Here is a 27,503-nt window from a genome sequence, read left to right as displayed (position 1 = left end):
AATAAATAAAATAAATACATTGTTTTGCTTTATTTTTGAGAGCCTGGCCGGTACAGTTTTTAGCAGGCAGATGCAACCGGGCTGGCTTAGAATTTAAGCAGGGATGTTCTGTTGTTATTGGAAGGTTTGAGCCTGCTGTGAGCTTTGAGTCTGATGTATCAGAAGACACAGGTTTGAGTGATGAGGAAGGTTTGGCATTGGAATTGGAGCCTGCTTTAATGAGAGATGCAGACGTGAGCCAGGAGGATGGGGGAGTGTCGGAGTCACCATCCTCTCGGGAACCTGCCCCCAAAAAACCCCAGGAACAATAACATTCCTGAAGAATTACAGAATAACAAGAGTTGGAAGGGACCTTAGAGATCTTCTAGACCAACCCCGTACTCAGGCAGGGGACCTTTACAGAATTGAAGAATAACGAGAGTTGGAAGGGGCCCTAGAGGTCTTCTAGTCCAACCCCCTTCTCAAGAAAGAGACTAACAGTTTATTTATTTATCAATAAAATGTATATATGGCTGCCTCACCCACTCAGGGTGATTCTGGGTGCAGAAATAAAACCCCAGGACAAATTCCAACAAATGTCCCAACCATCGGACCGACCACTTGATCGGCTCTGTACCCCCGGGGATCCTCAGCCACGCCCCTGGCAAAAACAGATCTTCAGGGCCTTTGGAAAGAAGTTAGGTGTGAATCTTATATCCACAGGGATGATATTCTACACTAGGGAGGGAGCCAACCCGGAGAAGGCCCTTCCTCTGGGTCCCACCAGATGGGCTTCCTTAAGAGAGGAGACCCATAACATTTATCTGCCTCCCGACTCGGCTGGGTCAGGGGGAGGTCACTGGGAAAAGAGGGTCCTTCAAAGAGCCACGGAGGGCTTTGAAGGTGACAACCAGCGACAGAATAACAGAAGGGACCACGGAGATCTTCTAGTCCAACCCTCTGCTCAGGCAGGAGAGGAGCCCCTGTACCATCGTGGACAAATAACTCTCCAATCTCTTCTTCAAAACCTCCAGGGATGAAGCATCCACAACTTCTGGTAGCAAGCAGTTCCACTGGTTAATTGTTGTCGCCGTCAGGAAATTTCTCCTTAGTTCTAGGTTGCGTCTCTCCTTGATCAGTTTCCATCCATTATTCCTTGTCTGGCCTTCAGGTGCTTTGGGACAACAAAGTTGACCCCCTCTTCTCAGTGGCACCCCTCAAATATTGGAAGACTGCTGTCATATTCTAACAGAATAACTGAAAAACATTGTTGGAAGGGACCTTGGAGGTCTTCTAGCCCAACCCTGCTCAAGCAGCAGACCCTATACCTTTTCAAACCAACGTTTTGTCACGTCTCTTCTTAGAAACCTCCAATGATGAAGCAGCCCTCACAACTTCTGAAGGCAAGCCCTTCCACTGAAGACACTGTTGTCTCTAGAACACAACAACAACAAGTTGCAGAAGTACAACTCAAAGGAGATTTACTCAGATGAACTATAAACCTTTAATACAATCTAGTTTCCTCCCCAGTTTTTTCATGCCCGTGCAGGGAAACCTGGAAAAACATGATATTTTTTAGTCTTTTGCTGTCTGGACCCCACTTTAAATCCACAAAAGATTCTCCGACATTCACCATCAGCCCATCTGGGTTTGCAGCCTTTCTGTTTCTTAATCGGCAGCCAGGGAGCGTCGGAAGGCGCTGAGCAGACAAGAAAAAGGGAAATTTCTCCCCTCCTTCCTATCTTTGTGCAACCCTGGGAGAAGCCGAGGGTTTTATTTATTTATTTCATTTATTTATGTTTCCTATTATCACACCGCCCACCTCCTTCCAAGGGGGAGATCTGGGCGACGCACAATGGAATAGAACCGATAAGTAAAACCAATGTAGAAAAATTAACATCAAAACTAAAAAATTAAATTAGAGTGAAACGTTTCACAATTGCAGGATAATGATAATTAAACATCCAAAAGGGAAAAATAGATATGCACATATTTGTTTTAAAAATTATTAATTGTAATTAATTTTTAATGTTTATTACCATTAATAAAGTTATTTATTGTTATATTTTACATATTTATAAATATGTTTTATTATATCTGTGCATACACATATATACATACACTATATACTAGTATATATATATATATACTATATACATACATATATACAGATATACATGTATATACACACATGTACACATACATACATACACACATGCGCACACAATACACACACACACACAAAATGTTAAATTAAAGCAATCTTTCTTTGGTTTTGGCTTAGAATGAAGACTGAATTCCACCTCAAAAAATATAAGATTTATTTAAGGTTTATTTTTTTTGCTACCAATCCAGGATTTGAAACCAGGGATGGTTTGTTGATGGTTTGCAAATCCTAGCTTATGTCAATTGTGGCTTTTAGGTAGATCTGAATCCTTGCTTATTCCTAGCTTATTACTGAACTATTTGTTCTGGATGTTAACAGAAGGAAAACAGAAATTATGAAAAAAATCTATTATTAATTTGTTCATCTGCAAAAGTGTTCTGAGTTATATATACAGCATATATACAATATACTCTCTGTATATAGATATACTATACACATGTATATAGATATATACACATGTATATAGATATACATGTGTGTGTGTGTGTATATAAATTACACTCAAATATAATGTATGTATGTACACACATAAATACACAAACACACACACATATATACTATATATATGTGCGTGTGTGCGTGTGCGTGTATATATATATATATATGTTATTCAGCTTTGTTCAGGTATTTTCCCATGTGATTGTACTTGTGCTTTTAAAGTTGTAGCAAGGTTTCGGCAGAATCTCATCTGCCATCATCAGGCTTCTGTATTGGGGAACCCTGTATACATATACGTATACATATACATATACATATACATATACATACACATACACATACACATACACACACACACACACACACACATATATATATATATATATACACACACACACAGAAGCCTAAATCTCATCTGCCATCATCAGGCTTCTGTATTGGGGAACCCAATATATATATACATACATACATACATACATACAGAAGCCTGATGATGGCAGATGAGATTCTGCTGAAACGTTGCTACTTTAAAACGTTGCTACTTTAAAAGCACAACTACAATGACATGGGAAAATACCCGAACAAAGCTGAATAACATACATGTAAGTACCCGCGAAAACTTAAGAAAACAAAGATGTATTTATGTATATACACTATATACATTATACAGATGTGTGTGTGTGTATATAGCACACACACACACACACACACACACACACACACACACACACAAAGATTATATAGTGTGTGTATTTTACACATACACACATCTGCAGAAGCAAATCCTCTTATGAAACGGGCCCAGCTGGCTGGCTGATGATCCAGCCAAGAGGCAGGGATTTTAATTTTAATTTTTTTTTTTTTACCCATCTCCAAAGGCATCTCTTCCCTTCCTCCCCCTCTCCTCCCCCTTCTCCCCCTGGCATCTCTCCTTTTGCCAAGGACCGCCTAGGCCCCCCCCTCCCTCTCCTTTACAACTCTTGTTGCCACGGAAACTGCCTCCGCAGGATGAGGTGCCAGGGCAACCCATCACTCAGCCCGCCAGCCAATCGGAAGCGCTTCTGCCCTGCCCTCCTCCCCGTCACCCGGGCGACCAATGAGCTTCTCACCTGTTCTGGGATGTGCTCAGTCACGCCGAGCAGCCAATCGGAGACTTCCTTGCCCCAGGAAGCTCCCAGTCGCTTTGGCAACATCAGCCGGGCATCAGGTTGGCCTTTCCTGCTTCTTGCCAGCTGGCTTGGATGCTCAGAAGGCATCGCCAGATTGGCTGAGGGGGCACCGCTGGGCACTTGGGATGGGCTCAGCATTCAAGTATTACAACAATTGCACAGGACGGAAAGCCACCCAATCACCTTGGATCCTCAACCCGTAAATTAAAATCCTCAATCTATAAAATAAAATCTCTTTTATAAAATTTAGCAAACGCTGAATCGCAATTTTACTGGGATTACAAATATTTTGTACACGCCACCCTGAGGGGGATGGGCAGTTAAGAAATGCAAAATGTAATTTATTTATTTTGCATAATTTTTATTGGCATCATCCTAATATACATGACAAATGCCCAGAAAGTTGAAGAGAGGGAAAAAAGGGGAAAAAGTATTAACTTCCAAGATTTTTTCAGCACCACAGTAGAAAAATAATTGTATATTTCTTATTTTATTTATTTTATTTGCAAGTAGTCCTAAAAAAATTAATCCAAGTATTTAAGGTATTGTTCAGGGATTAGAATAAAAATAATACATCAGCATTTATAAGAGTAATAAAGGTAGCCCTCAATTTACGAAGTTAATTGAGCCCGAAACATGTGTTGCTAAATGAGAAATTTCTTGAGTTTTGCCGCATTTTAGGACTTTTCTTGCCTTAAGTCAGAGTTCTCCAAACTTGGCAACTTTAAGATTTGTGGACTTCAACTCCCAGAAGGTCACAAAAGAGGATGATATGATCCCAGGATACTGTAACTGTCATAAATATGAACCGGTTGCCAGATGTTTGAATTTTGATCAAATGACTGTGGGAAGGCTGCAAAGATTGTAACTATGAAAACAGTCATAAATCATATTTTTTTCAGTGCCATTGTAACTTTGAACGGGCATTAAATGAACTGTGGGTCAAGGATTAGCTGTATAAAAATAAATGTTGAGTATTAATTTATTGTTCAGGGATTAGAATAATAATAATAATAGCAATAATACATTGTAAAAAGTATCTCAGCCACAGCAATATCAATAGATACAGATAAACTGATGAATTTCTTTTTTTTTTCTTTTTCCCTGAAATCGTGCAGGGTATTGCATGATTCTGAGAATGACAGGCTGGTGCTCAATTCATTTTCTTGCATACTAAGAAGAATTTTTGGATGCATGAATCCAATATATATGAACTGCCTTTAACTTTTTTTTTTTTTTGCAAGTGAGCTATAAACGTGGTTTAGGGTCATTAAGCAGGAAACAAGTAATTGATTTCATGAGACACATGTTATGGATTTTATCTGGATTTTTTTAACTGTTGAGAATTTTACTGTGCTGTTTTTTCCCACTGTATTCTCCCCACCCCTCACCCCCTTCTCTCCAGTAAATACTTTCTATTTAGGGAGATATATCTTTTATTCACTTAGGGAGGAAATTTGAAATGGTCACGATTTGCATAGCTGCCGTTGACTTAGGCTTCTAACCACAGTGGTACCAAAAATGACAATTTAACTTCAGCTTCTCTTTTCTGTTACCTTTTGCCGGCCTCTAGATATGGAATTCTGAACGTTTGCAGAGGTAGTCCTCAACTTATGACCACAGTTGAGCCCAGTGATGGAGTACCCACAACCTCCAGACACAAGCCATTCCATGGGTTAATTGTTCTCATTCTCAGGAAGTTTCTCCTTAGTTCTAGGTTGCTTCTCTCCTTGATTAGTGTAGTCTTAGTTTTATGGAAAAGGGGGAGGAGGAGGAGGAGGAGAAAAGGAGGAGGAGAAGAAGAAGAAATGAGAGGAGGAGAAGAGAGGAGGAGGAAAAGAGGAGGGGGGAGAGGAAAAGAAGAAGAAAGAAAAAAGAAGAAAGAAAGAAAGAAAGAAAGAAAGAAAGAAAGAAAGAAAGAAAGAAAGAAAGAAAGAAAGAAAGAAAGAAAGAAAGAAAGAAAGAAAGAAAGAGAAGGTAATTTATTCATCAAAATCTGATCTGCAAGATTCTTTTCTCAGAGCCAAACTCATCTTCTAACCTTCCTGTAGATCAGATTTTCTGGTCTGCTCTATCTCCTGGGCCTGTGATGTGAAGCTCCTCTTAGCTTTCGCTCCTGGGTGTATGTGTGGCATATAATGGGTGATGAGTGAGCAGACTTCTGCATCCTCCTATGGCTACCTTTGCTCTCTCTCTTCACCGAAGTTTTCTTTTCCACCCAAATAACCAGTTAGACTGACCCCCTCCACCCCAGCCCCAATCAGCAGGATCATCAACAGAAGGCCAAATTGATCTGCATAGCAATAGGGACCATCTGCGTTGGCTCCAGGCATGTTTGTAAGCAGATGGCTTAATGCTCCTGGCTTGCCCAAAAATCACCCTTAATATCTCAGTGCAAGGACCCCTCCTCAAACTCAAACTGCTTTAGGATCTCCAGTGCAAGGACCCTTCCTCTACTAAGGGGAATGGAGGCGAAACCATGTGACGAACAGTGGAAGGAATGGGGTCTGTCTAGTTTAATGAAGAGGAGTGCTAGGCTGACATCATAGCAGTGTTCCAATATTTGAGGGGCTGACCCAAAGAAGAGGGAGTCAAGCTACTCTCCAAACCACCAGACTGCAGCTGTCAGGATTTCAGTACTTAACCCCATTTAAATCATGAGTCTCCAGCCAAACTTCCAAACCTTACAAAGGATTCATTGGGAGTTAAAAGGTCCGGCACTACATGGGTGTAGCTGACTCTGAGACACATCATTCATTGTCACCCTTGACCCTGGTTTTCCCCCACCCTTCTGGGTGTATCATAATTCCTATTCTCCAATGGGACACATCCATAGCCCAGAGTCATCAATCATGCTCTCCAGTTAGAATTTTGCGCAGCAGAAACTTCGATCACCTAGTTACTATTTTTGAAAAGCTTTATGGAACACACTTTCGTTTTTGCAATGTTGAAAGGCTGGAAAATGCCTTTCTTTTGAGGATTCGGTTTTCCTGCTGGGAGGGCTCCAGTGCAAGGACACAGACAACTACTTGGAAGCGGGTTCCTTTAATTTTCAGGAAGGCAAGAGATAGCAAGAAGTCTGCGTTCCTGGGGCTAGCCATCTTTGTATAATAAACTCCTGATTTTTATACCTTTTCTCCTTTTGTGTGTGAGTGCTTGTGTTTGTATTTCTTAATGTTTTAAATCCTGTCAGGGGGTTGTCTTCATTTCCGCCAGAGGGTAAACTCTGCAGGGTGGTTTGATTGGATTATCAGTTTCATCCTAATGTTTTCTTATATTTGTTTGGTGGCAATCTCCTGTCTGCTATGGAATCTTTGCAATATATTTTGTCTATTTGTTTTGCTGATTTGGCATGACCTGTTGTTTGTAAGGGATTTCTTTTTCTTGTTTCCCTAGCTTTCTTAATTACTTGGCTTTTGTCTAGGGGGCTTCTTTCAATACCTTTTATTAAATCTCTTTTCCTATGCAAGTTTGTTTTATGGCTGGCCTGATGTTCCCTTTGGGCTTTTCCTGCTTGGGTATCACCACTGTCCTCATGAAGTTCCCTTTCCACAGCAAGCTGCTGCGCTGCTCCCTCCTCCCTTTCTGTTGACAACTCTAAAAAGACTAGAGAAATATTTAATGAGTTGACAGCAGGACAAGAAGCAATGGATGGAAACTAACCAGGGGGAGACCCAAACTTGAACTAAGGAGAAATTTTTTATGTGAACAATTAATCGATGGAACAGCTCTAGAAATTGTGGGTGCTCAATCACTGAAGGCTTTCAAGAAGAGACTGGACAGCCACTTGTCTGGAAGAGTGTAGTAGGATTTCCTGCTTTACCAGGGGCTGGACTAGAAGACCTCCAAGGTCCCTTCCAACTCTTATTATTCTATGTTCGTTAAAGCAAATGATTAAAAGGTTAAATCCTTTTCTTCCCATCTTATTTCCCATCTTTTCTTTATCACCGTAGGATCAATTTACCCTTCAATCATTCGAAAATTTCACATAAAACAGGATCACATTGTTACTTGAAATGTTAGGGTTCATTATTACTTAAAATTAAAGGATTACAGAATGGTAAAATGGGGATTTTTTTTAAAAAAAAAATCCTTTGAATAAAGGACATATTAGCATTTTAGCAAGTCATCCATGATTCTCTTATAAGTTCAGGAAATCGTGTTTTCTTTTTTTTTCAGCCAAAGGCATTTTCTCTCTTTAAATATGGAAAAACTAGCCTATTCATCAACTAAACAATGGGGGCTTAATTCTTGGGTCCTTCATAGATGTTAAAGAAAGAAGCCCAGATGGAAAAGGGAAAAATGGAAACTATTTTAAGTGTCTATATTTTCTTACACCTAATTGATGTATCTTAGTGTCTGATATGTTGCTTTCTAACTCAAAGCTTCTGCACCCTAAAGACTTATATTTTGCATGAATTATTTGGTGGTTTATATTGTGGTGTGGACGAATAAATCCCTTTGCAAAGGTGTCTCTTTCCAATTCAGTGATCCACCAGTCAGTGATGGGAGTTTGAAGTCAGTGAGCAAGGGATCATATAGGGCCTCCTGCTTGAGCAGGGGGTTGGACTAGAAGACCTCTGAGGTCCCTCCAAGCTCTATTCTGATTGATTGAAACTTAGTGGCTCCATGCCAAACTCAGGGGACATCTCAGCTTCAAGGCAAAAATTGGGGTTCCACTTTCGTTGATTTACTTAATTACTTACTGGTAATTAAGGGAGGGAGCAGGATGCACAGGTTTTTTTAAAAAAAGGATTTTCTCTTAATTCAGGAGTATCAAAATTTGATGACTTTAAGACTTGTGAACTTCAACTCCCAGAATTCCCCAGGCAACATTGCTGGCTGGGGAATTCTGGGAGTTGAAGTCCACAAGTCTTAAAATCACCAAGTTTGGAGACCCCTGTCTTAATTCATCAACCACCTCCACTTTTTTCCCAATATAAAGGTGAAGCTGGCGTTTTCCTTGATTCCAATGTGATGCTTGCTGATTCCATTTGGTTTTATTGGCAGCAGAAAATTTTTTTGTTCCTTTTTGAAAAGATTTCTGGACTTTGCACTCTGGATTTCCTCGTGGTCACCCGTCCAACTCTCTTTAGGTAGCTTCTTCACCCAAGATTGAGTAGATGTTGTTCCCTAAATGGGCCTTCTCTTTTTGGTAAATATATTATCCTATAACGGCAATCAATAATTCGGAAAACCACTGATAGGAAGCGCAAGTCAACTCATTTGGGGCGGGCGCCAGGTTGGCGATACAAACGGCGCGAGGCGGCAAGGATTGTCCCGCGAAAGATCGCCTGCGCACGCGCGGAAGCAGAGCCGGAAGTCGGGGCCTTCGCGGCATGGACGCAGCCAATAGAACGAAACGTTCGTTGAGGGTCGACCTCAAGGGGCGGGGACGACGACGATCAGCAGAGCGAAGGGAGGAGGTGCTTGAGCCTGCGAGGTTTCCGTAGGTTCTCCGAGTCGCCATGGAGATGAGGCGCGCGCTGCGTTGCTAGGAGACGAGAAGACACAACCGCGCGCGAGCGAAGCAGGTAAAGGAGACACCGGGGCCGGGTTGGCTCGTCTTAAATGGAGCCTCCAAGGACGGGCGCAGTCTATCCCTGGAAACCAAACGGCGGCGGTTTACGGGTTGTAGCTGCTGCGTCCCCCAGGTCCTAAGTGCGGGTGGGGGGGACCTAAATTGGGACCTACTCCTGGAATTATTTTATTTTATTATTTATTTGTTTTACTTATTTGTTTGTTTTACTTATTTATTTGTTTTATTTTTATTTTATTATTTATTTGTTTTATTTATTTGTTTGTTTTATTTTTATTTTATTATTTGTTTTATTTATTTGTTTGTTTTATTTATTTGTTTTATTTTTATTTTATTATTTGTTTTATTATTTGTTTTATTATATTTTATTATATTTTATTTTTATTTTATTTATTTTATTTTTATTATATTATATTTTATTATTTATTTGTTTTATTTTTATTTTATTTGTTTTATTTATTTGTTTTATTTATTTGTTTTATTTATTTTATTATTTGTTTTATTTATTTGTTTTATTATTATATTTTATTATATTTTTTAATTTTTAATTTTATTTATTTATTGCATTGCATTGCGTTTTATTATTTTATTTAGCGTATGGCATATCATACACGGACTAGCTAAGCATATTAACATTTCTTCTAGGTTAATGAAATAAATACAATAAAATGCTGGCTCACTTTTGTACTCCTGTCTTTCCCTTTGTGGGGGATGGTGGTGGCTTTTGCTTCCTCCCTTCCAAGGGTTTCTTAAATTTAAATGTAATGTCATTTATTTTAATTAGACATGACTTTGGGCAGCTTACAGAATCCATTCCTCACACACACACACACACACACACACTAAAATGAGCAGCGTACGAAAGGCAAAACCACATTTAATTTGCTATATTATTGAAAGCCTCTCTAAAGCTGGAAAGGCAGGGCAGCCTATAAATATTCCGTCACCAACAATATTAAGATAATAAAATAACTGTTTGAGGTCAGCAGGATATCTCACCCATTCCCAGAATATTACAGTATTTCAAATCATTTATTTTTCCTCTGAAAAATGTTTTGTTTTACAGACACACACAGTTCTTTGTCCCTCAAGGTGCTGACATTTCCTCTCGCACAGCTTTTCCTAGCTTCAAAAATGTGGTCCAAGAATCCAAGTTTGTTGCCCAAGAGTTTTATCAGTTCCTTAAACCAAACGGTGAGTTGCGCAAAGACTTATTTTGCAAAAGGAAACAGTATGGTTTAAAAGATCCAAATCGTACTTTTTGAATTCTTTACTGACCAGGTAATAAAATGGGACAGCTCTGCACGAATCCATATTATTATCGTTACATAAAAGGAAATATATGTATGTTTAAGCAGGAGATTGCTGGAGGGAATTGTGTTTCCAGGTCAAACTGAATATAGTATTTCCATGCTATGCTAGTATGTGGGAGGAGGACAAGGTTATTTTCACAGTTATTTTCAGAGATATAATAGGAATATAGACATGGGTGGTCCTTGGTGCTCTCTGAGCTTGGCTGTTTTCCTGCGGACATTTCACAACCCAACTAGGTAACATCATCAGTATTACTAGTTTGCGTAATCAAATGCCTGCTGCAAAAAAACAACCAAGCTCAGAGAACACCAAAGACCCCACATTCCTCCTCCTCTTCCTCCTCCTCCTCTTCTCCATAAACCACATTCCATTCTAGCACTGATGATATTCCCTAGTTGGGTCATGAAACGTCTGCAGGAAAACCACCAAGCTCAGAGAGCACCAAGGAGCCTTAATTTCAACCTTGAGCTAAAAATATTCTCCTTTATTAGGATAGACGTGATGTGGGCACATAATTGGGATCCTGATGGCATGTGTGTGTATAACAACATACTTTGTAGTGTGGGGGAAAGGTGTGGAGAAAGAGAGAGAGAAAGAGAAAGAGAGAGAGAGAGATGAAGTATCTAAAAATCAGTTGTCATTGTATAATTCTGAGTCAAATAGGGCGAAAAGATTTTAGTGGATGATGGTATTTTAGTAGGAGATGGGTCACATGGTGGCATGTATATGGGTTGGCACCTCCAGTTTTAAAAAGGCACTTTGGTCTGCTGGGTTAAGGGACCAGGTAGAAAGCAGGAGGCGGTGAGTTCTAGTCCCGCTTTAGGCATGAAAGCTAGCTGGGTGACTTTGGGCCAATCACCAGGAGACGGTGAGTTCTAGTCCCGCCTTAGGCATGAAAGACAGCTGGGTGACTTTGGACCAATCACCAGGAGACGGTGAGTTCTAGTCCCGCCTTAGGCATGAAAGAAGCTGGGTGACTTTGGGCCAATCACCAGGAGACAGTGAGTTCTAGTCCCGCTTTAGGCATGAAAGACAGCTGGGTAACTTGGGCCAATCACCAGGAGACGGTGAGTTCTAGTCCTGCCTTAGGCATGAAACCAAGCTGGGTGACCTTAGGCCAATCACCAGGAGACGGTGAGTTCTAGTCCCACCTTAGGCATGAAAGCCAGCTGGGTGACTTGGGCCAATCACCAGGAGACGGTGAGTTCTAGTCCTGCCTTAGGCATGAAACCAAGCTGGGTGACCTTAGGCCAATCACCAGGAGACGGTGAGTTCTAGTCCTGCCTTAGGCATGAAACCAAGCTGGGTGACCTTAGGCCAATCACCAGGAGACGGTGAGTTCTAGTCCTGCCTTAGGCATGAAACCAAGCTGGGTGACTTTGGGCCAACCCCACCAGGAGACTATGAGTTCTAATCCCGCTTTAGGCGTGAAACCAAGCTGGGTGACTTTGGGCCAATCCCACCAGGAGACAGTGAGCCAACTCCAAACCCATTGGGAAAATCAATATATGTCTGTCTCATTTGTTGTCTCTTCTCAAGTTTTCACCCCATTGTTTTAATGAAGATGCGTTGCTTGTCTGCCCTCTGGCCACTCCTCTCCTCTGTCCTTTAGGATTATAGCCAATGGGAAAGAGAAGAAGTGCCAAGAAGGCCCAAATTGCGACTGCTCCTGCCAGCTCCTGCGCCTCCTGGGATGAAAGAGGGAAAGAAATTCTCTCAGAAGATGCAACCCAAAAGACCAGGTGGGAAAAGAGATCGGCTGATGTAGTCTGGCCTCTGTGTGTCTGTGCGTGTGTGTGTTTGTTTGTGTGAGAATCATTTCCACGGTTTCCTTTTTAGTAGAATTTGTGTGGCTTAGTGAAAAAGAAGGCCACTCGGAGATACTCCCAAGAGACTGAAAGTCCAAAAAGAACTAGCAACGAGAGAATGTTCTGGGTACAAAGCATCTTCAAACTTTCCGAAGGAAGAAGGAAGAAAGGAAAGGAATGGGAAGCAAGGAGGAGAGGCTGAGAGAATGAATCCTCCTTCTAAGTAGGGGAAGTAGGGCCGCTTTTGGTTTGGTAGAAGAGAGGAACCTGAGTGCGAGTCCTGCCTTAAACCCCAAAGCCAGTTGGGTGGCTTCGGTCCAGTCGTTTTTTTCCTCACTTCAGAAAGAAGGGCAAGAGCCCCTGCACCCTTGACTCTCTACCTAGGAAACTGTGTGGCTTAATCCATATGCTTCTAAGCGGGAGAGAGGGAGAGGGAGAGAGAGAGAGAGAGAGAAAGGAGAGAAGAGAAGAGAGGGAAGGAAGGAAAAGAAAGATGGAGGAAGGAAGGAAAAAAAGAAAGAAAAATGGAAGGAAGGAAAAGAAAGAAGGAAGGTAGGGAGGAAAAGAAGGGAAGGAAGGAAGAGAAAGAGGTAGGAAAAAGAAAGGAAGGAAGGAAGGCAAAGAAAGAAAAAGAAAGTAAAGAAAGAAGGAAGAAAGAGATAGGAAGGAAAAGTAAGGAAGGAAGAAAGGAAAAGAGAAAAAGAAAGAAAAGAAAGAAGGAAGGAAGAGAAAGAAAAAGAAAGAAAGAAGGAAGGAAGAGAAAGAAAGAGGTAGGAAGGAAAAGAAAGGAAGGAAGGAAGGAAGGAAGGAAGGAAGGAAGGAAGGAAGGAAGGAAGGAAGGAAAAGAGAAAAGGAAAGAAGGAAGGAAGAGAAAGAAAGGTAGGAAGGAAAAGAAAGGAAGGACGGAAGGAAAAGAGAAAAGAAAGAAAAGGAAGAAGGAAGGAAGAGAAAGAAAGGGGTAGGAAGGAAAAGGAAGGAAGGAAAAGAAAGAAAAAGAAAGAAAAGAAGGAAGGAAGAGAAAGAAAGAGATAGGAAGGAAAAGAAAGGAAGGAAGGAAAAGAGAAAAAGAAAGAAGGAAGGAAGAGAAAGAAAGGTAGGAAGGAAAAGAAAGGAAGGAAGGAAGGAAAAGAGAAAAAGAAAGAAAAGAAAGAAGGAAGGAAGGAAGAGAAAGAAAGAGATAGGAAGGAAAAGAAAGGAAGGAAGGAAGGCAAAGAAAGAAAAAGAAAGAAAAGAAAGAAGGAAGGAGGAAGGAAGAGAAAGAAAGAGGTAGGAAGGAAAAGAAGGAAGGAAAAGGAAGAGAAGGAAGAAAGGAAGGAGGGAAGAGAGAAAGATGAAGGAAGGAGCGATGGAAGTAAGGAAGGGAGAGGGAGAGAAGGGGAGGAAGGAAAGGCAAGATGAAGAAGGAAGGAAAGGAAGGAAAGAAAAGGAAAGAAGAAGGAAGGAAAAAGACAGGCAGACAGAAACTACCTCGCGGTCTCCTGGTCAAAGTCACCCCCCTGGCCTCCAGACCCTAAAGCAGGACTAGAATCCCCCACCGCCTGGCTTCTAGCCCGGTGCCCTTCTCGGTCCAGCCTCTCCTGCGCCCACCTTCGTTGTCCGGCCGCCTCCGAGCCCCCCTGACCCCCCCTTGTTCTCTTTCCAGAGGAGCGGAAGGCCTGGAGCCTGGCCTTGAAGGCCACCCCCTCCCTGAGGCACAAGGTGGGGTGGCACCAGGCCCTGACGGAGGAGATGGCCAGGGCCAACGTCAAGATCCTGCAGGTACCGGAAGGGAAGGAGAGCCCCTGGGAAGCCAGGCCGGGGGGGGGGCCTCCCACGCCCCCCACCCACCCGGGTTTCCTGGCTGGGAGCCCCCGGATGAGATGGGCAGGTTGAGAAAAGGGAGGGAATGGGAGAAAGGAAAAGAAGGGAAGGTTGATCTTGAGGAAGGGAGGAAGGAAGGAAGGAGAAGAAGAAGGGAAGGAAAGGGGAAGGATTAGGGGAGAAAGAAGGAAGGAAGCTAGGTTGATCTTAAGGAAGGGAGGGAAAAAGGGGAGGGAGGAGGGAGAAGAAAGGGAGGGAGGGAAAGAGGAAGAAAAGAAAGAAGGGGAGGGACAAGGGGAGAAGGAAGCCAGGAAGGAAGGAGGAAACTAGGTAGGAAAGTTGATCTTCAGAAGGAGGAAGTAAGAAAGGAAAGAAGGAGAGAGAGGAGGGAAGGAAGGAAAGAAGGAAGGAAAAATAGATAAAATAGATAATAAGGAGGAGAGAGGAAAGAAGGCAGGCAGCCAGGAGGGAGGTGAAAAGGAAGGAAGGAAGGAAGGAAGGAAGGAAGGAAGGAAGGAAGGAAAAGTAGACAACCAGGAGGGAGAGAGGAAAGCAGGCAGGCAGGCAGCCAGGAGGGAGGGTGGGAGGTGAAAAGGAAGGAAGGAAGGAAGGAAGGAAGGAAGGAAGGAAAAGTAGATAAGCAGGAGGGAGAGAGGAAAGAAGGCAGCCAGGAGGGAGGGTGGGAGGTGAAAAGGAAGGAAGGAAGGAAGGAAGGAAGGAAGGAAGGAAAAGTAGATAAGCAGGAGGGAGAGAGGAAAGAAGGCAGCCAGGAGGGAGGGAGGGAGTGAAAAGGAAGGGAGGGAAGGAGGGAGGGAGGGAGGGAGGGAGGGAGGGAGGAAGGAAGGAAGGGAGGGATGGAGGGAGGGAGGAAAGAGGCAAGCCAGGTGGGATTGCACCATTTTAGGACTTGGGGGGTCTCCTTCCATCTGACTGCCAATCAGGACGGACTGGAGGCTTTCTTAACCTGGACAACATTTAAGGTGCCTGGATTCCCATTCCCAGATTCCCGGGAGTCGAAATCCAGGCATTTGTAAAGGGTCAGCGTCTCCCCCCACCCCCCCACCGCCCTTTTCCCCCACCCACCCCCCACCCCGAAAACCCCTTAGCGGCTTTCCAAGAGCAAGATGGCCAGCCTGGAAGAACTGAAGCGCCACTCCCTGGTCATCCTGGAGAAGAATAAGGACCTGATGGAGGCCATCCAGGCGACGGAAACCGACTCCGCCAACCAGGCCAGGGGCCTCCTGCAGCAGTACGACATGTTTGGGGTGAGGCGGCCTGGGAGGGGGCCGGTCGGGGCAGCAGAACCAGGCCTTGGGGCCGCGGCAACCCCCGCCCTTTGGGTCCACCCGAACTGTTTGTAGGTTGAGAAAAGGTGACCATTGGGCTGAAATGGTGTAGAGTCTCCTGCCTGAGCAGGGGGTTGGACTAGAAGACCTCCAAGGTCCCTTCCAAGCCTGTTATTCTGAAAGAGAGAGGGAGAGAAAGGAGGAGAGAGAGAGAGAGAGAGAGAGAAGGGGAAAGAAAGAAGAGGGAAAGAAAGAATGAGGGAGAGAGGACAAATGAAAGAAAGGAGGGAAGAAGAGAAAGAAAGAAAGAAAGAAAGAAAGAAAGAAAGAAAGAAAGAAAGAAAGAAAGAAAGAAAGAAAGAAAGAAAGAAAGAAAGAAAGGGAAGGAGAGAAAGAGGGAAAAGAAAGAAAAGAAAGAGGGAAGGAGAGAAAGAATGAGAGAGAGAACAAAAGAAAGAGAAAGAAATAGGGAAGGAAAGAAAGAAAGGAGGGAAAGAGAAAGAAAGGAAGAAAGAAAGGAGAGAGAAAAAGGAGAGAAAGAAAAAGGGAAAAGAAAAAGAAAGGGGGAAGGAGAGAAAGAGAGAAAGAAAAAGAAATGAGGGAAGAAGAGAGAATGAGAGAAAAAATGAAAGAAAGGAAGAAAGGAGAGAAAGGAGGGAAGAAAGAAAGAAAAAGAAAAAAGGGAAGATGAAAAAGAAAGTATGAGAGAGAAAGAAAGAGGAGGGAAAGAGAGAAAGAAAGAGAAAGAAGGAAAGAAAGAGAAAAAAGAAAGAAAAAGGAGAGAAGAAAAGAAAGTATGAGAGAGAGAAAGAAAGGAGGGAAGGAGAGGAAAGAAAGGGAAGGAAAGAAAGAGAAAAAGAAAGAAAAAGAAAGGAGGAGGAGGGAAAGAGAGAAAGAAAGAAAGAAGGAAAGGAAAGAAGGAAAGAAAAAGAGAGAGAGAAAAAGAAAGAAAAAGGAGGGAAGAAGAGAAAGAAAGTATGAGAGAGAGAAAAAGGAAGGAGGGAAGGAAAGAAAGAGAGAAAAAGAAAAAGGAAGAGGAGGGAAAGAGAGGAAGAAAGAATGAAAGGAAAGAAAGAAAGTAAGGGAGAGAGAGAGAAAGAAAGGAGGGAAGGAGCGGAAAGAAAAGAGGGAAGGAAGGAAAGAGAAAAAGAAAAAGAAAGGAGGAGGAGGGAAAGAAAGAAAGAAGGAAAGGAAAGAAGGAAAGAAAGAAAGAGTAAGGGAGAGAGAGAGAGAAAGAAAGAAGGAAAGAAAGAAAAAGAAAGAAAGAGGTCTCCAACCTTTCTGGCTGGGTGGACTGGCGGGGGGGGGGGAAGAGGGGATGGGCTGTGTGAGGGGCAGGTGCGTGCGTGGACATGCACAGCGTCATTTGCGCAAGCCCGCCCCTCACCCAAACGGAGCTTCGTGCCTGCTGCGAGCACAAGTTACATCTGCGTGCAGCGGTCATAAATACGAATCAGCTGCCAAACAATCTGAACTACGATCACACGATCACACGGGGCACGCTCTAAAGGTCGTAACTCTGAAACGTGGTCAGGAGTCTCATTTTCCGGCTGCCGTTGTAACTTTGAACGGTCACTCAATGAACTGTTGTAAGTCGAGGGCTACCCGTACAGAGTACCAGAATGGGAAGGGACCCTGGAGATCTTCTAGTCCAACCCCCCCCCTGCTCAAGCAAGGAAACCCTAGGCCAGTTCAGACAGGGGGCCCATCCGGTCCCTTCCTCAAAACCTCCAGGGATGGAGCAACCCCTAACTTCTGGTGGCAGGCGGTTCCGCTGGCTAACCGTACCCCGTTGCTTTCCAATCCCACAGCGGATCATCGCCACCCTCCGAGACTCCAATCAGAACCAAGTTGGCATCGCCAAAGCAGAGCTCAGCGTCGTGGAGAAGAAAGTGGAGAAGAAAATGGCAAGTAAGCTGTGCCTACCTGGCCTCCTCACCTGGGTGGGCGTGGAGTGGGTGGGTGGGCGTGGGGTGGGCAGAGGAGAGCGCCACGCTTTTCACCTCCCCAAGGAAGGAAGGAGCAGCGCCTTGTGGCAAGGTGGCTTATCAGGGAACCCCCCCCCCCCGCTCTCAACCTACAGGTAAGATGGACAGGTAACCCTTTCATTTAGCAACCGTTTGGAGTTACAGCCACGTTGGAAAAAGGGGGCCGCGACTGGTCCTTGCAATCGTTCATTCGTTCATTCATCCGTTCCTTCCTTCTTTCATTTGTTGATTCGTTCCTTCGTTCCCTCCTTCGTTCCTTCATTGATGGGGCAGGTAGTCGCGTGATCACAGTCCAGGCGCTTGGAAAGGGGCAGAGCTTGGTTGGTACCTTTCAGTGGCTTTTGCTTAACGCTGCTTAACGCTGACCCTGCAGCTGCTCACCTCAGGGCCCCCACAGCCCGGCCATCCATACGCCCCCCCCCCACCTCGTGGCCACGGCCCCACCACACCACCTCAGCATCCTCCGCGGGCAAACGGAACTGGACTCCAGCTGCACAGGGCTGCTGGTGCCGGTCGGTCTGTCTGTCTATCCATCCATCCATCCATCCATCCATCCCTATCTATCTTTCTATCTATCCAACTATCCATCTATCTATCTGTTTATTTATCTGTCTATCTCTGTCTATCTGTCTGTCTGTCCGTCCATTTGTCCATCCACCTCTATCTTTCTATCTATCCAACTATCCATCTATCTATCCATCCATCCATCTATCCATCTTTATCTATCTATCCATCCATCCATCCATCCATCCATCTATCCATCCATCCATCCATCCATCTATCCATCCATCTATCCATCTCTAGCTATCTAGCTATCTTTATCTATCTGTTCATCCATCCATCTATCCATCTCTATCCATCCATCTATCCATCTATCCAACTCTATCTATCTATCTATCTATCTATCTATCTATCCATATCTGTTCATCCATTCATCCATCTATCTATCCATCTATCCATCTCTATTCATCCATCCATCTATCCATATCTATCTATCTATCTTATCTATCCATCCATCCATCTATCTATCCATCCATCCATCTATCTATACATCCATCCATCTATATCCATCTCTATCCATCTATCTTTATCTATCTATCCATCCATATCTATCTATCCATCCATATCTATCTATCTATCTATCTATCTATCTATCTATCTATCTATCTATCTATCTACCTAGCTACGGACCTACCTACCTATCTATTCATTTGATCGGTATATTAATCCATCTATCTATCTATCTATCTATCTATCTATCTATCTATCTATCTATCCATTCATCCATCCATCCATATCTATCTATCCGTCTATCCATCTATCTTTATCTATCCATCCATCTCTATCCATCCATCCATCCATCTATATCCACCTCTATCTATCTATCCATTTTTATCTATCTACCTATCTATCTATTCATCCATCCATCTATCTATCCATCTCTATCTATCTATCTATCTATCTATCTATCTATCTATCTATCTATCTATCTATCTATCTATCTATCTATCCATTCATCCATCCATCCATATCTATCTATCCGTCTATCCATCTATCTTTATCTATCCATCCATCTCTATCCATCCATCCATCCATCTATCTATATCCACCTCTATCTATCTATCCATCTATTTTTATCTATCTACCTATCTATCTATTCATCCATCCATCTATCTATCCATCTCTATCTATCTATCTATCTATCTATCTATCTATCTATCTATCTATCTATCTATCTATCCATTCATCCATCCATATCTATCTATCCATCTATCCATCTATCTTTATCTATCCATCCATCTCTATCCATCCATCCACCCATCCACCCATCCATATCTGCCTGTCCATCTGCCTGCCTGCCTGCCTGTCTACTTTATATGCAGTATTGTAGGCTAACTAACCGGCTCCGGGTCGACTCAGCCTTCCGTCCTTCCCAGGTCGGTAAAACGAGGACCCAGATGGTCGGGGGGGCAAATAAGGCTGACTCTGTCAACCGCTTAGAGAGGGCTGGAAAAGCACCGCGAAAGCGGCATATAAGTCTGATGGCTGTTGCCGTTCTATACCTTTCTTTTCTCTTTTGAGAGCGGGCATCAGAATCCCGCTGTTCTCCCACCTGCTCCCGTGTGTTTCCCAGGACGACCCCCGCCCCCAAAAAAAGAGGTGACCCTCCAGGTTCTCTTCTTCCCCTTTCAGAGATGGACCAGGAGCTGAAACGGGTCGGCGCCCGAGTGCACACCTTGCAGGAAGAGGTCAACGTCTTGCGGACCTACATGGACAAGGAGTATCCGCTCAAAGCGGTCCAGATCGCTTCCCTTCTGCGCAGCATCCGGAACCTGAACGAGGAGCAACGGGTGGGCAGAAGCAGAAGGGGGAGGGGGTCCTTCCCAGCCCTCCCCCCCATCTCAAGAGAGCGGTGGGGGCAGGTGGGGGGGGGTCCTCCATGCAGAGCCGCCTTTAAAGACCTCTCCCCTCTCCCCACCCGCCGCCTTCCACCTCCAGTACGAATTGGAAGACACCGAAGATCTGGCCAAGCGCTTCCTGGACACCTTAGCCGGGAAAGCCAGGGACGAGCAGGAACGCATTCTGCAATCTGTGGCCGATGTGAGTGGAATTCAACACAGGGAATCAGAGTGGGAAGGGATCTTATAGGTCATCTAGTCCAACCCGCCGCCCAAGTAGGAGACCTGACACTATTTCTGACCGATGGCAGCCCGGCCATCTTCTTGAAAAGCCTCCAGGGATGAAGCTCCCACAACTTCTGAATAAGAGAATAATAATAAGAGTGGGAAGGGACCCTGCAGGTCATCTAGTCCAACCCCTCCCACCCAACCAGGAGACCGGACACCATTTCCGACCGAGGACCTTGAAAACCTCCAGGGATGAAGCTCCCACAACTTCCGAGGGCAAATTCTGTTCCATGGGTGGATTGTTTCTCACGGTCTGTAAATTCCTCGTTATTTCCAGGTTGAATCTCTCCTGGATCAGTTTTTACCCCCCCTAAAAAAAGCCAACTGGTTTGTTTGTTTTTTTCTCCTTTGAAAACATTTTGCTTCTCACCCCAAGAAGCTTCTTCAGTTCTAGCTGACTGGTGGGGAGAGATTGGATAGCCATTTATCCAGAATGCTATAGGGTCTTCTGACCGATCGGAGGGTTGGACTAGAAGACCTTAAAAGTCCCTTCTATCTCTATTCTGGCTGATTGATTGAGCAGAGGCTTGGACCAACAGATAATCAGAGTTGGAAGGGACCTTGTAGGTCATCTAGTCCAACCCCCTGCCCAAGCCGGAGACCTGACACCATTTCTGACAGATGGGAGTCCAGTCTCTTCTTGAAAGCCTCCAGGGATGAAGCTCCCACAACTTCTGAAGGCCACTTTCATGTTCCATGAGTTGATTGTTCTCACCGTCAGAAAGTTTCTCTTTATTTCTAAGTTGAATCTCTCCTTGTTCAGTTTCCATCCATTATTCCTTGTCTGGCCTTCAAAGGGGCTTTAGAAAATAGCTTGACCCCCTTCCTCCTCTCTGTGGTAGCCTCTCAAATATTGGAAGATGCTCTCCTGTCTCCCCTGGTCCTTCTCTTCCCTAGACTAGCCAGGCCCAGTTCCTGCAACCGTTCTTCATATGTTTTAGCCTCCAGTCCCCTCATCATCCTGGTTGCTCTTCTCTGCACTCTTTCTAGAGTCTCAACATCTTTTTTGTAGTGTAGTGACCAAAACTGGATGTAGGACTCTAGGTGTGATTTTACTAAGGCTTTATAGAGTGGTATTAGTACCTCCCTTGATCTCGATTGTATCCCTCCATTAATGCAACCTAGGATTGCATTGGCTTTTTGGGCTGCCGCCGCTCACTGCCGGCTCCTATTTGGCTGGTTGTCCACTCAGACTCCGAGATCCCCCTCCCACAGCCCTAATTTTGTCGATCTTTTTTGGTCGTTCTAGAAGACGCTGCTGCAGTATCAGGATGGCCTGGAGCAGATGCACCGGAACAACAAGGAACTGAGGAGGCAGATAGACGTGCAAAAGGAGGCAAGAATATCTGGGAGTTGCAGCCAGTTGACTTGGCCGAGAACTGAGCTCGTGTTAGGGTTGGTTAGAAGTGTCTTCTCTTGATCACCTGGTGGCTCCCTATCCCACAGCAGGGTAACTTTCACGGAGGTTTCGTGGCTGCTAGAAACTGTTAACCTATCGACGACAAAAGGGAAATCCTGAGATGAGGTCTTTGCTAGACAAACAGTCCTCGATTTAGTGACTGTTCATTTAGTGACCATTCAAAGTTGCTGTCATGGTCCACCGGCAGCCTGTGGAGCTGGCCGCTGAGTCGGTCAGTGGGGAGGAACAGGGGCCAGTCCTGGAGTCTGGGGAGGGCTCAGACGAGGGATCTGCGTCCGACACAGAGATGGGGCCAGGGCCATCTGAGAGTTATGTGCCGACTCTGGAGCCTCCAGAATCTGACAGCAGTGAGGCAGAGGAACAGCGGGAGCCTGTTCCCAGTGTGCGCTTGCACAGAGCTGCCAGAAGGCAAGAGCAGTTAAGACAAAAGGGGTGACTTGAGAGTAAGGCTTGGGGATGATTGGCCCCTCCCATAAGACACCAAGGAGGAGCCAAGGGACGTGAGCCTTTGCAGGAAGCAACTTCGTTCGTTCTGGTCAGTTGAAACTCTGAAGCTCCATGTTGATTTAGTCTTGTACAGCTAATTGGCAATTGCCGACTTCAGAATCTGACAGCAGTGAGGCGGAGGAACAGCGGGAGCCTTGTTCCCAGTGCGCATGTGCGCAGAGCTGCCAGAAGGCAACAGCAGTTAAGACAAAAGGGGCGACTTGAGAGTAAGGCTTGGAGATGATTGGCCCCTCCCGTAAGGCATCAAGGAGGAGCCAAGGGACGTGAGCCTTTGCAGGAAGCAACTTTGTTCATTCTGGTCGGTTTAAACTCTGAAGCTCTGTGTTGACTTTGTGCTCCGTTTGGCCTCGTGTAGCTAATGGGCAATTTAGTCATTGGCAGCATTTCCAGGGAAATAAAGGTGGGTGCTTATCTCGAGGGACTTTTTGGGACTGCTTACCGGCTGGGAATGAATATAATTCCCAGCTATTGAAATAAAAAGAGGGTTGTTTGGACTAAGAGTGTGCTTATTTACGGTCTCAGGAAGCCTTGGTCAGAACATTTGCAACGGCACAGAAAAAAGCGACTTACGACCATTGCAAGATCCCCCACGGTCACATGGTCAAAATTCGGACGCTGAGCAACTGACTCGTATTTATGACGGTCACCGTGTCCCGGCGGGGGGGGGGGAGGGAGTTCACACGATCCCCTTTTGCGACCGTTGGACCAGCCAAGTCAAGGGGGAACCCAGCTTCACTTCACCGTCGGACGAACTTTTAACGACCGCAGTAATTCCTTTAACAACGGTCAGAAGAACGGCCATTAAAAAAAAACACACGCCAACCCTCCTGAATATGAGTCAGTTGCCCAGGGGCTGAATTGTCGATCAGGTGACCACGGGGTTGCTACCTAAGTCGTTTCTTTTTTTTCAGCGCCATTGTACCTTTGGGTCATTCAACTAACTGTTGTAAGTCGAGGACTACTTGAAATAGAGGTCCCGGACGCCCATCGTGTTGAAAAGTCCCTTGGGAGTAGATGGGAGGTCCAACAAGGAGTATCTGTTCCCCCCCAAAATAAGACCCTGCCTTCTTATTTTTTGCCACACACACACACGAAAAAAAGGCACCGGGTCTTATTTTCGGGGGACGCCATCCACCGACTAACCTCACTTACGTGCGTCGACCCTGGCCTCTTTTTCGCTGTCAGAGGCCTTCAGGGACTTTTTCTTCTTCTGCGGACGGCAACGCTTTCCTGAAGGCTTCTGCAGCTGATAGGATCGATCCAGAGCTTTGTGACCCGCTCCAGAGGCCTTCAGAAAAACCACGTCGGCTGCTGAAGAAACGGGCCGGCCAGGCGGGTGTCGGGGTGGGTGGGTTGTGAGGCCTGGCTACAACTGTCCAAAGGGAAGTAGTAAGGCAGCTCGATTTCTCCCTCCAGCCCCCGATCCCTACCCTAACTTAATTTTTACCCATCCACTCTGGGCTTATTAGGGCTTATTTTTTGGGGGGGGGGTAGGGCTTTTATTGGGTGCATGTATGTAAAAATCAATCTAGGTGTCAGGGCTTCAACAAATCCGCCCCCCATTCAAATCATAAGTCTTTAGCCGCATCTCTCAAAGAAAATAAAATGGATTTATTAGGTGTGGTCACGTTAGCGTTACCTGGATGCAGCCGACACTAAAATACATCATTCATGTCCCTCTTGACCCTGGTCTTCTCCCCCCACCCCGACTCCCTGGATGTATATTCTCCAATGGGACACATCCATAGCCAAGAGTCATCCATCATGCTCTCCAGTAATACTCTTGCGTGCCAACAGCTTCGACTGAGAAGACGATGATCTGAGGCATTTAAGGAATGCACTGCTCTGCCCCCCAACTTCCTTTCTGCTGGCAAATAAAAGACCAAAGAGGTTTTTGGTTTTTGTTTCTTTTAAAGTTGACACTAGGACTTACTTTCAGGGTAGGTCGTATTTTTGGGGGAACCGGGGTAGGAGCTGTTCAGAGCCGTGAAAGGTCTGGCTTTTTTTTTTTTTAAGCAAATTGTATTGATTTTAACAACAAAGACACAAAACAAAACATCATGAAACATTAAAAGCATAAAACCTCTTTCCATTATAAATCTTTACAAGGCAGGTAACCCATTATTTTATATCCCATTCTTCTAATTTATCCCATTTTCCGTATAAACACGTAAATTCCCTTTCACAAATTTCACATGATTTCTCTTTACTCTTATTCAGTAACCTTTCTTTTCTAATCCATCTGCTATTCAATCATTGCATTTATATTTTCCTCTGGCTCGTTTATAGTTATTCTCACCTGGCCTTCCTCCGAGAGTTTAATAATTCTGAATTAAACACGCGCACACATATAAAACACAAAAAAACCCATAAAACTTCCTTGTAGAAAGTAACTTGGCCCCAGATTGGCTTTGTTTCTCTTTTCAGGTGATCGACGATCTGGTGAAAGAAGTTCAGGACCTGCACAAGAGCATTGTCATCCTACATCACTCCCTGGGGGATCCCTACAACACCATTTTCCCGGACGTCCTTCTTCGCCAGCCCAAGTATTTGTCCTCCCTGTTCACCTTCACGTCCCGTCTCGCGCAGCACGGACGAAACGGCAAACCCGGGAGGGTGTAGGGGGGGTTGGTCCTCGGCTTACGCCCCGGCTGCTTAGCAAAGTTACGGCGGATCGGAAAGGGTGCCGTCAGTGGCAACCTGGGATTTAAAAGGCGGGAATGTCAGGCGTAAAGCGTGGAGCGGTGCGGCGGCTTAGAGGCGGAGCTGTCACCTCCCAATCAGGAAGCTGTGTGTTCAATCCTAGGTAGAGCTCTGGGAACAGTGAGAATTTATCTGCCGAACAAAACTCCCCATTGGCAACGGGCAAGGCATCCGGCCAGTAAATACTCAGCTCCCTTTAGTTGCTCAGACTGAAGCCCACACGGGATTATGGGGGTCCTTAAAAGGAGAGGATGCTGAATATAACGTATAAGCATCCCATAATGCTTTTGCAGCGTGATGACGTGATCAAAATTCAGCCGCTTGGGCAGCTGACTCAATTTTTAGGACGGTCGCGGTGTTCCCGGGGTCACGCGATCTCCTTTTGCAACCTTCACGTCACCCCTCTCTCTCACTTAGCGGCAGAACTTTTGGGCTCAGTTGTGGTTGTAAGTCGAGGACAATCTGTTCTTACGACCTGGGTTCATCGTTCCGATGGCTGCCCTCCAGCCCTGCATGGTCTTGTGATGGCATTTTAGGGGCTCGGCACTTGTTCACCTCTCCTCCTTTTCCTAGTGTGGGTCAGCCAATCAATTAGAATAGCGCTGGAAGGGACCGCCGAGGCCATTTAGTCCAACCCCGTTTCATACTGCACCATTTCAGAGAAGTGGCTGTCCAGTCTCCTCCTTAAAGACCTCCGATGTTGGAGCACCTACAACTTACTGGTGGCAAGCAGTTCCACTGGTTAATCGTCCTCCCTCTTAGGAAGTTTCTCCTTCATTCCAGATTGCTTCTTGTTAGAGTTTGCAGCATAAATTTGAGTCCAGAAAACGTGCAGATGACTAATTCAGCCGGATCGCTAACTTCTTTATAAACATCATCATACGAGTAAAGTTTACAATACCAAGCGTAGATTCTTTCCATGTAACATAAGCATAAGGCTCCATGGGGTCATGCAGGGGCAACTCTGTAGGTTGTCTTTTGAGTCCCAGGCTTGGTTGAGCCTTTGCTGGATGATGATGTAATGAAAGGGATTTGGGCAATTTGCTATTATGGCTCTACCCGGAGTAGATCTTTGTTATGTAAAATAGACTGGCCCAGGCTAGAGTAATGGCCCATTAGCAAAGGTAAAGGCGGGGTAAGTTTCTCCCTCTCTGAGTTTCTACTTTTTTCTTTTTAAGGGAAATATCCTGCCTTTTTAAGCATATTCTAAAATATTTCATTTTCCTAGGAGTGGTGTGGATTTTAACTTCCAACAGGCCAAACCGAAATCCTGCAAACCCACCCCGCTTCATATATTTTAGTCTCTACGCCTTTAATCCTCCTAGTTGCTCTTCTCTGCACTTTTTTTTCCAAAGTCTCAACCTCTTTTTTTTTTATTTTTTTGTAGTATGGTGACCAAAACTGGATGCAGGATTCCGGGTGTGGCCTTACTAAGGCTTTACAAAGTGGCACTAATACTTCCCGTAATCTTGATCCTATGCGTCTGTTTACGAGGATCGTATTCGCTTTTTTGGCGGCGGCGGCTGCTGCACCCGGCTGGCTCATAGTTAACCGAGGTCCCTCTCAACAGTCACTGTTTTTGAGCCAGGTTTGGCCTAAATCTCTACTTGTCACCCCATGTCTGCTTCTCTCTTTCACCCCCCCCCCAGATGCACCCCAGACATGGAGGTCGTTCTGAACATCCCAACGGATGAAGATTTCCCCTTGTAGTCGCCGGAGAGGAAGCAGGAAGGAGACGCTTCGACTGCCAAAACCTGCTTGGAATCGTTTGTGGGTTGGGTTTGGCTGGGTTTGGCCCAGTTTGGGTGCCGCGTCCCGGCCAGAACCTTTAAACTTGCTAAATCTTACAGCCGCCTTTCAATTTCCTCGGTTAAATACATCGGGGTTTTTCCTCTATTAAAGGCAGACCTTATCTGACTCCATGGTGTTGGGTTTATGGTTGGAGCACCCTGAAAATCGATGCGTTTGTTTTTGTTCTGACAAAAACTACGGCTTCCGAGACCGTAATTACGCGCATGCTTCTTTTAAACACAATTTGTCAAGCCTGTGTTAGATAACAGATATAAATATAAATGTGATTATTCATACATGAAACAGATAAGAATCAAAGCGAACATTAGGACGGGAGGCACATTGGTGCGCTTATGCGTGCTTTTTAAGAATGGGGTGAGGTCAACAGTTGACGGTCCGAAGTTAAAAGTTTTTGGGGGGTTTGGGGAAGAAACCACAGAGTCAGGGAGTGCATACCAGGCCTTGACTACCCTGTGGCACATTGGTGCGCTTATGCACGCCCCCTACAGACCTCTTAGGAAAGGGGTGAGGTCAATAGGAGACAGTCTAAGGTAAAAGTTTTTGGGGTTCGGGGAAGAAACCACAGAGTCAGGTCAAGTATTCCAGACATCGACCCCTCGGTTGCTGAAGTCGTATTTCCTGCAATCGAATTTGGAGCAGTTTACCCTGAGTTTGTATCTTGTTATTGTGCGCTCTTGTATTGTGGTCGAAGGTGAAGTAGTCTGTCAGTGTGTGCTCCCTTCAAAATCCAAGAAAGAAATACCCAGACTCCATGGATCAGAGCAAAGTTATTCTTTTACAATGGATTCTTTTACTCCATTGACAGGCGTGACATTGCAGTAGATAATTTTATGTACTACACTTAGGTCGGACCGAAGGCAGCGTAGTTCCAAGTTATCTAAGCCTA

The 27,503-nt window shown here is 44.8% G+C and overlaps 1 protein-coding gene across 2 annotated transcripts; it reads left to right on the top strand.

Moving 5' to 3' along the window:
• Positions 1–9,144: 9,144 nt before the first annotated feature.
• C3H20orf96 (chromosome 3 C20orf96 homolog) lies at positions 9,145–26,722 on the top strand. 2 transcript variants are annotated; one of them, XM_087928795.1, is made up of 11 exons: positions 9,145–9,287; positions 10,359–10,486; positions 12,219–12,348; positions 14,057–14,172; positions 15,321–15,479; positions 17,312–17,411; positions 19,682–19,839; positions 19,988–20,089; positions 21,425–21,511; positions 24,530–24,648; positions 26,455–26,722. In XM_087928795.1, the coding sequence occupies exons 2-11, from the start codon at positions 10,427–10,429 to the stop codon at positions 26,513–26,515; spliced, it is 1,092 nt and encodes a 363-aa protein (XP_087784921.1). In that variant the 5' UTR covers positions 9,145–9,287; positions 10,359–10,426; the 3' UTR covers positions 26,516–26,722. The 2 variants fall into 2 exon arrangements, with proteins under 2 accessions (XP_087784921.1, XP_087784922.1); XM_087928796.1 differs by lacking the exon at positions 9,145–9,287 and adding an exon at positions 9,309–9,407 and having other exon boundaries at positions 10,419–10,486.
• Positions 26,723–27,503: the final 781 nt, after the last annotated feature.

Source organism: Pseudonaja textilis, chromosome 3 (genome assembly GCF_049901715.1).
Source record: "Pseudonaja textilis isolate UNSWEBS1 chromosome 3, rPseTex1.2, whole genome shotgun sequence".
In the NCBI taxonomy this organism is placed as follows: Eukaryota; Metazoa; Chordata; class Lepidosauria; order Squamata; family Elapidae; genus Pseudonaja; species Pseudonaja textilis.
The sequence above is the reverse complement of the archived record's forward strand: the minus strand, read 5'-3'. Positions and strand labels throughout refer to the sequence as shown.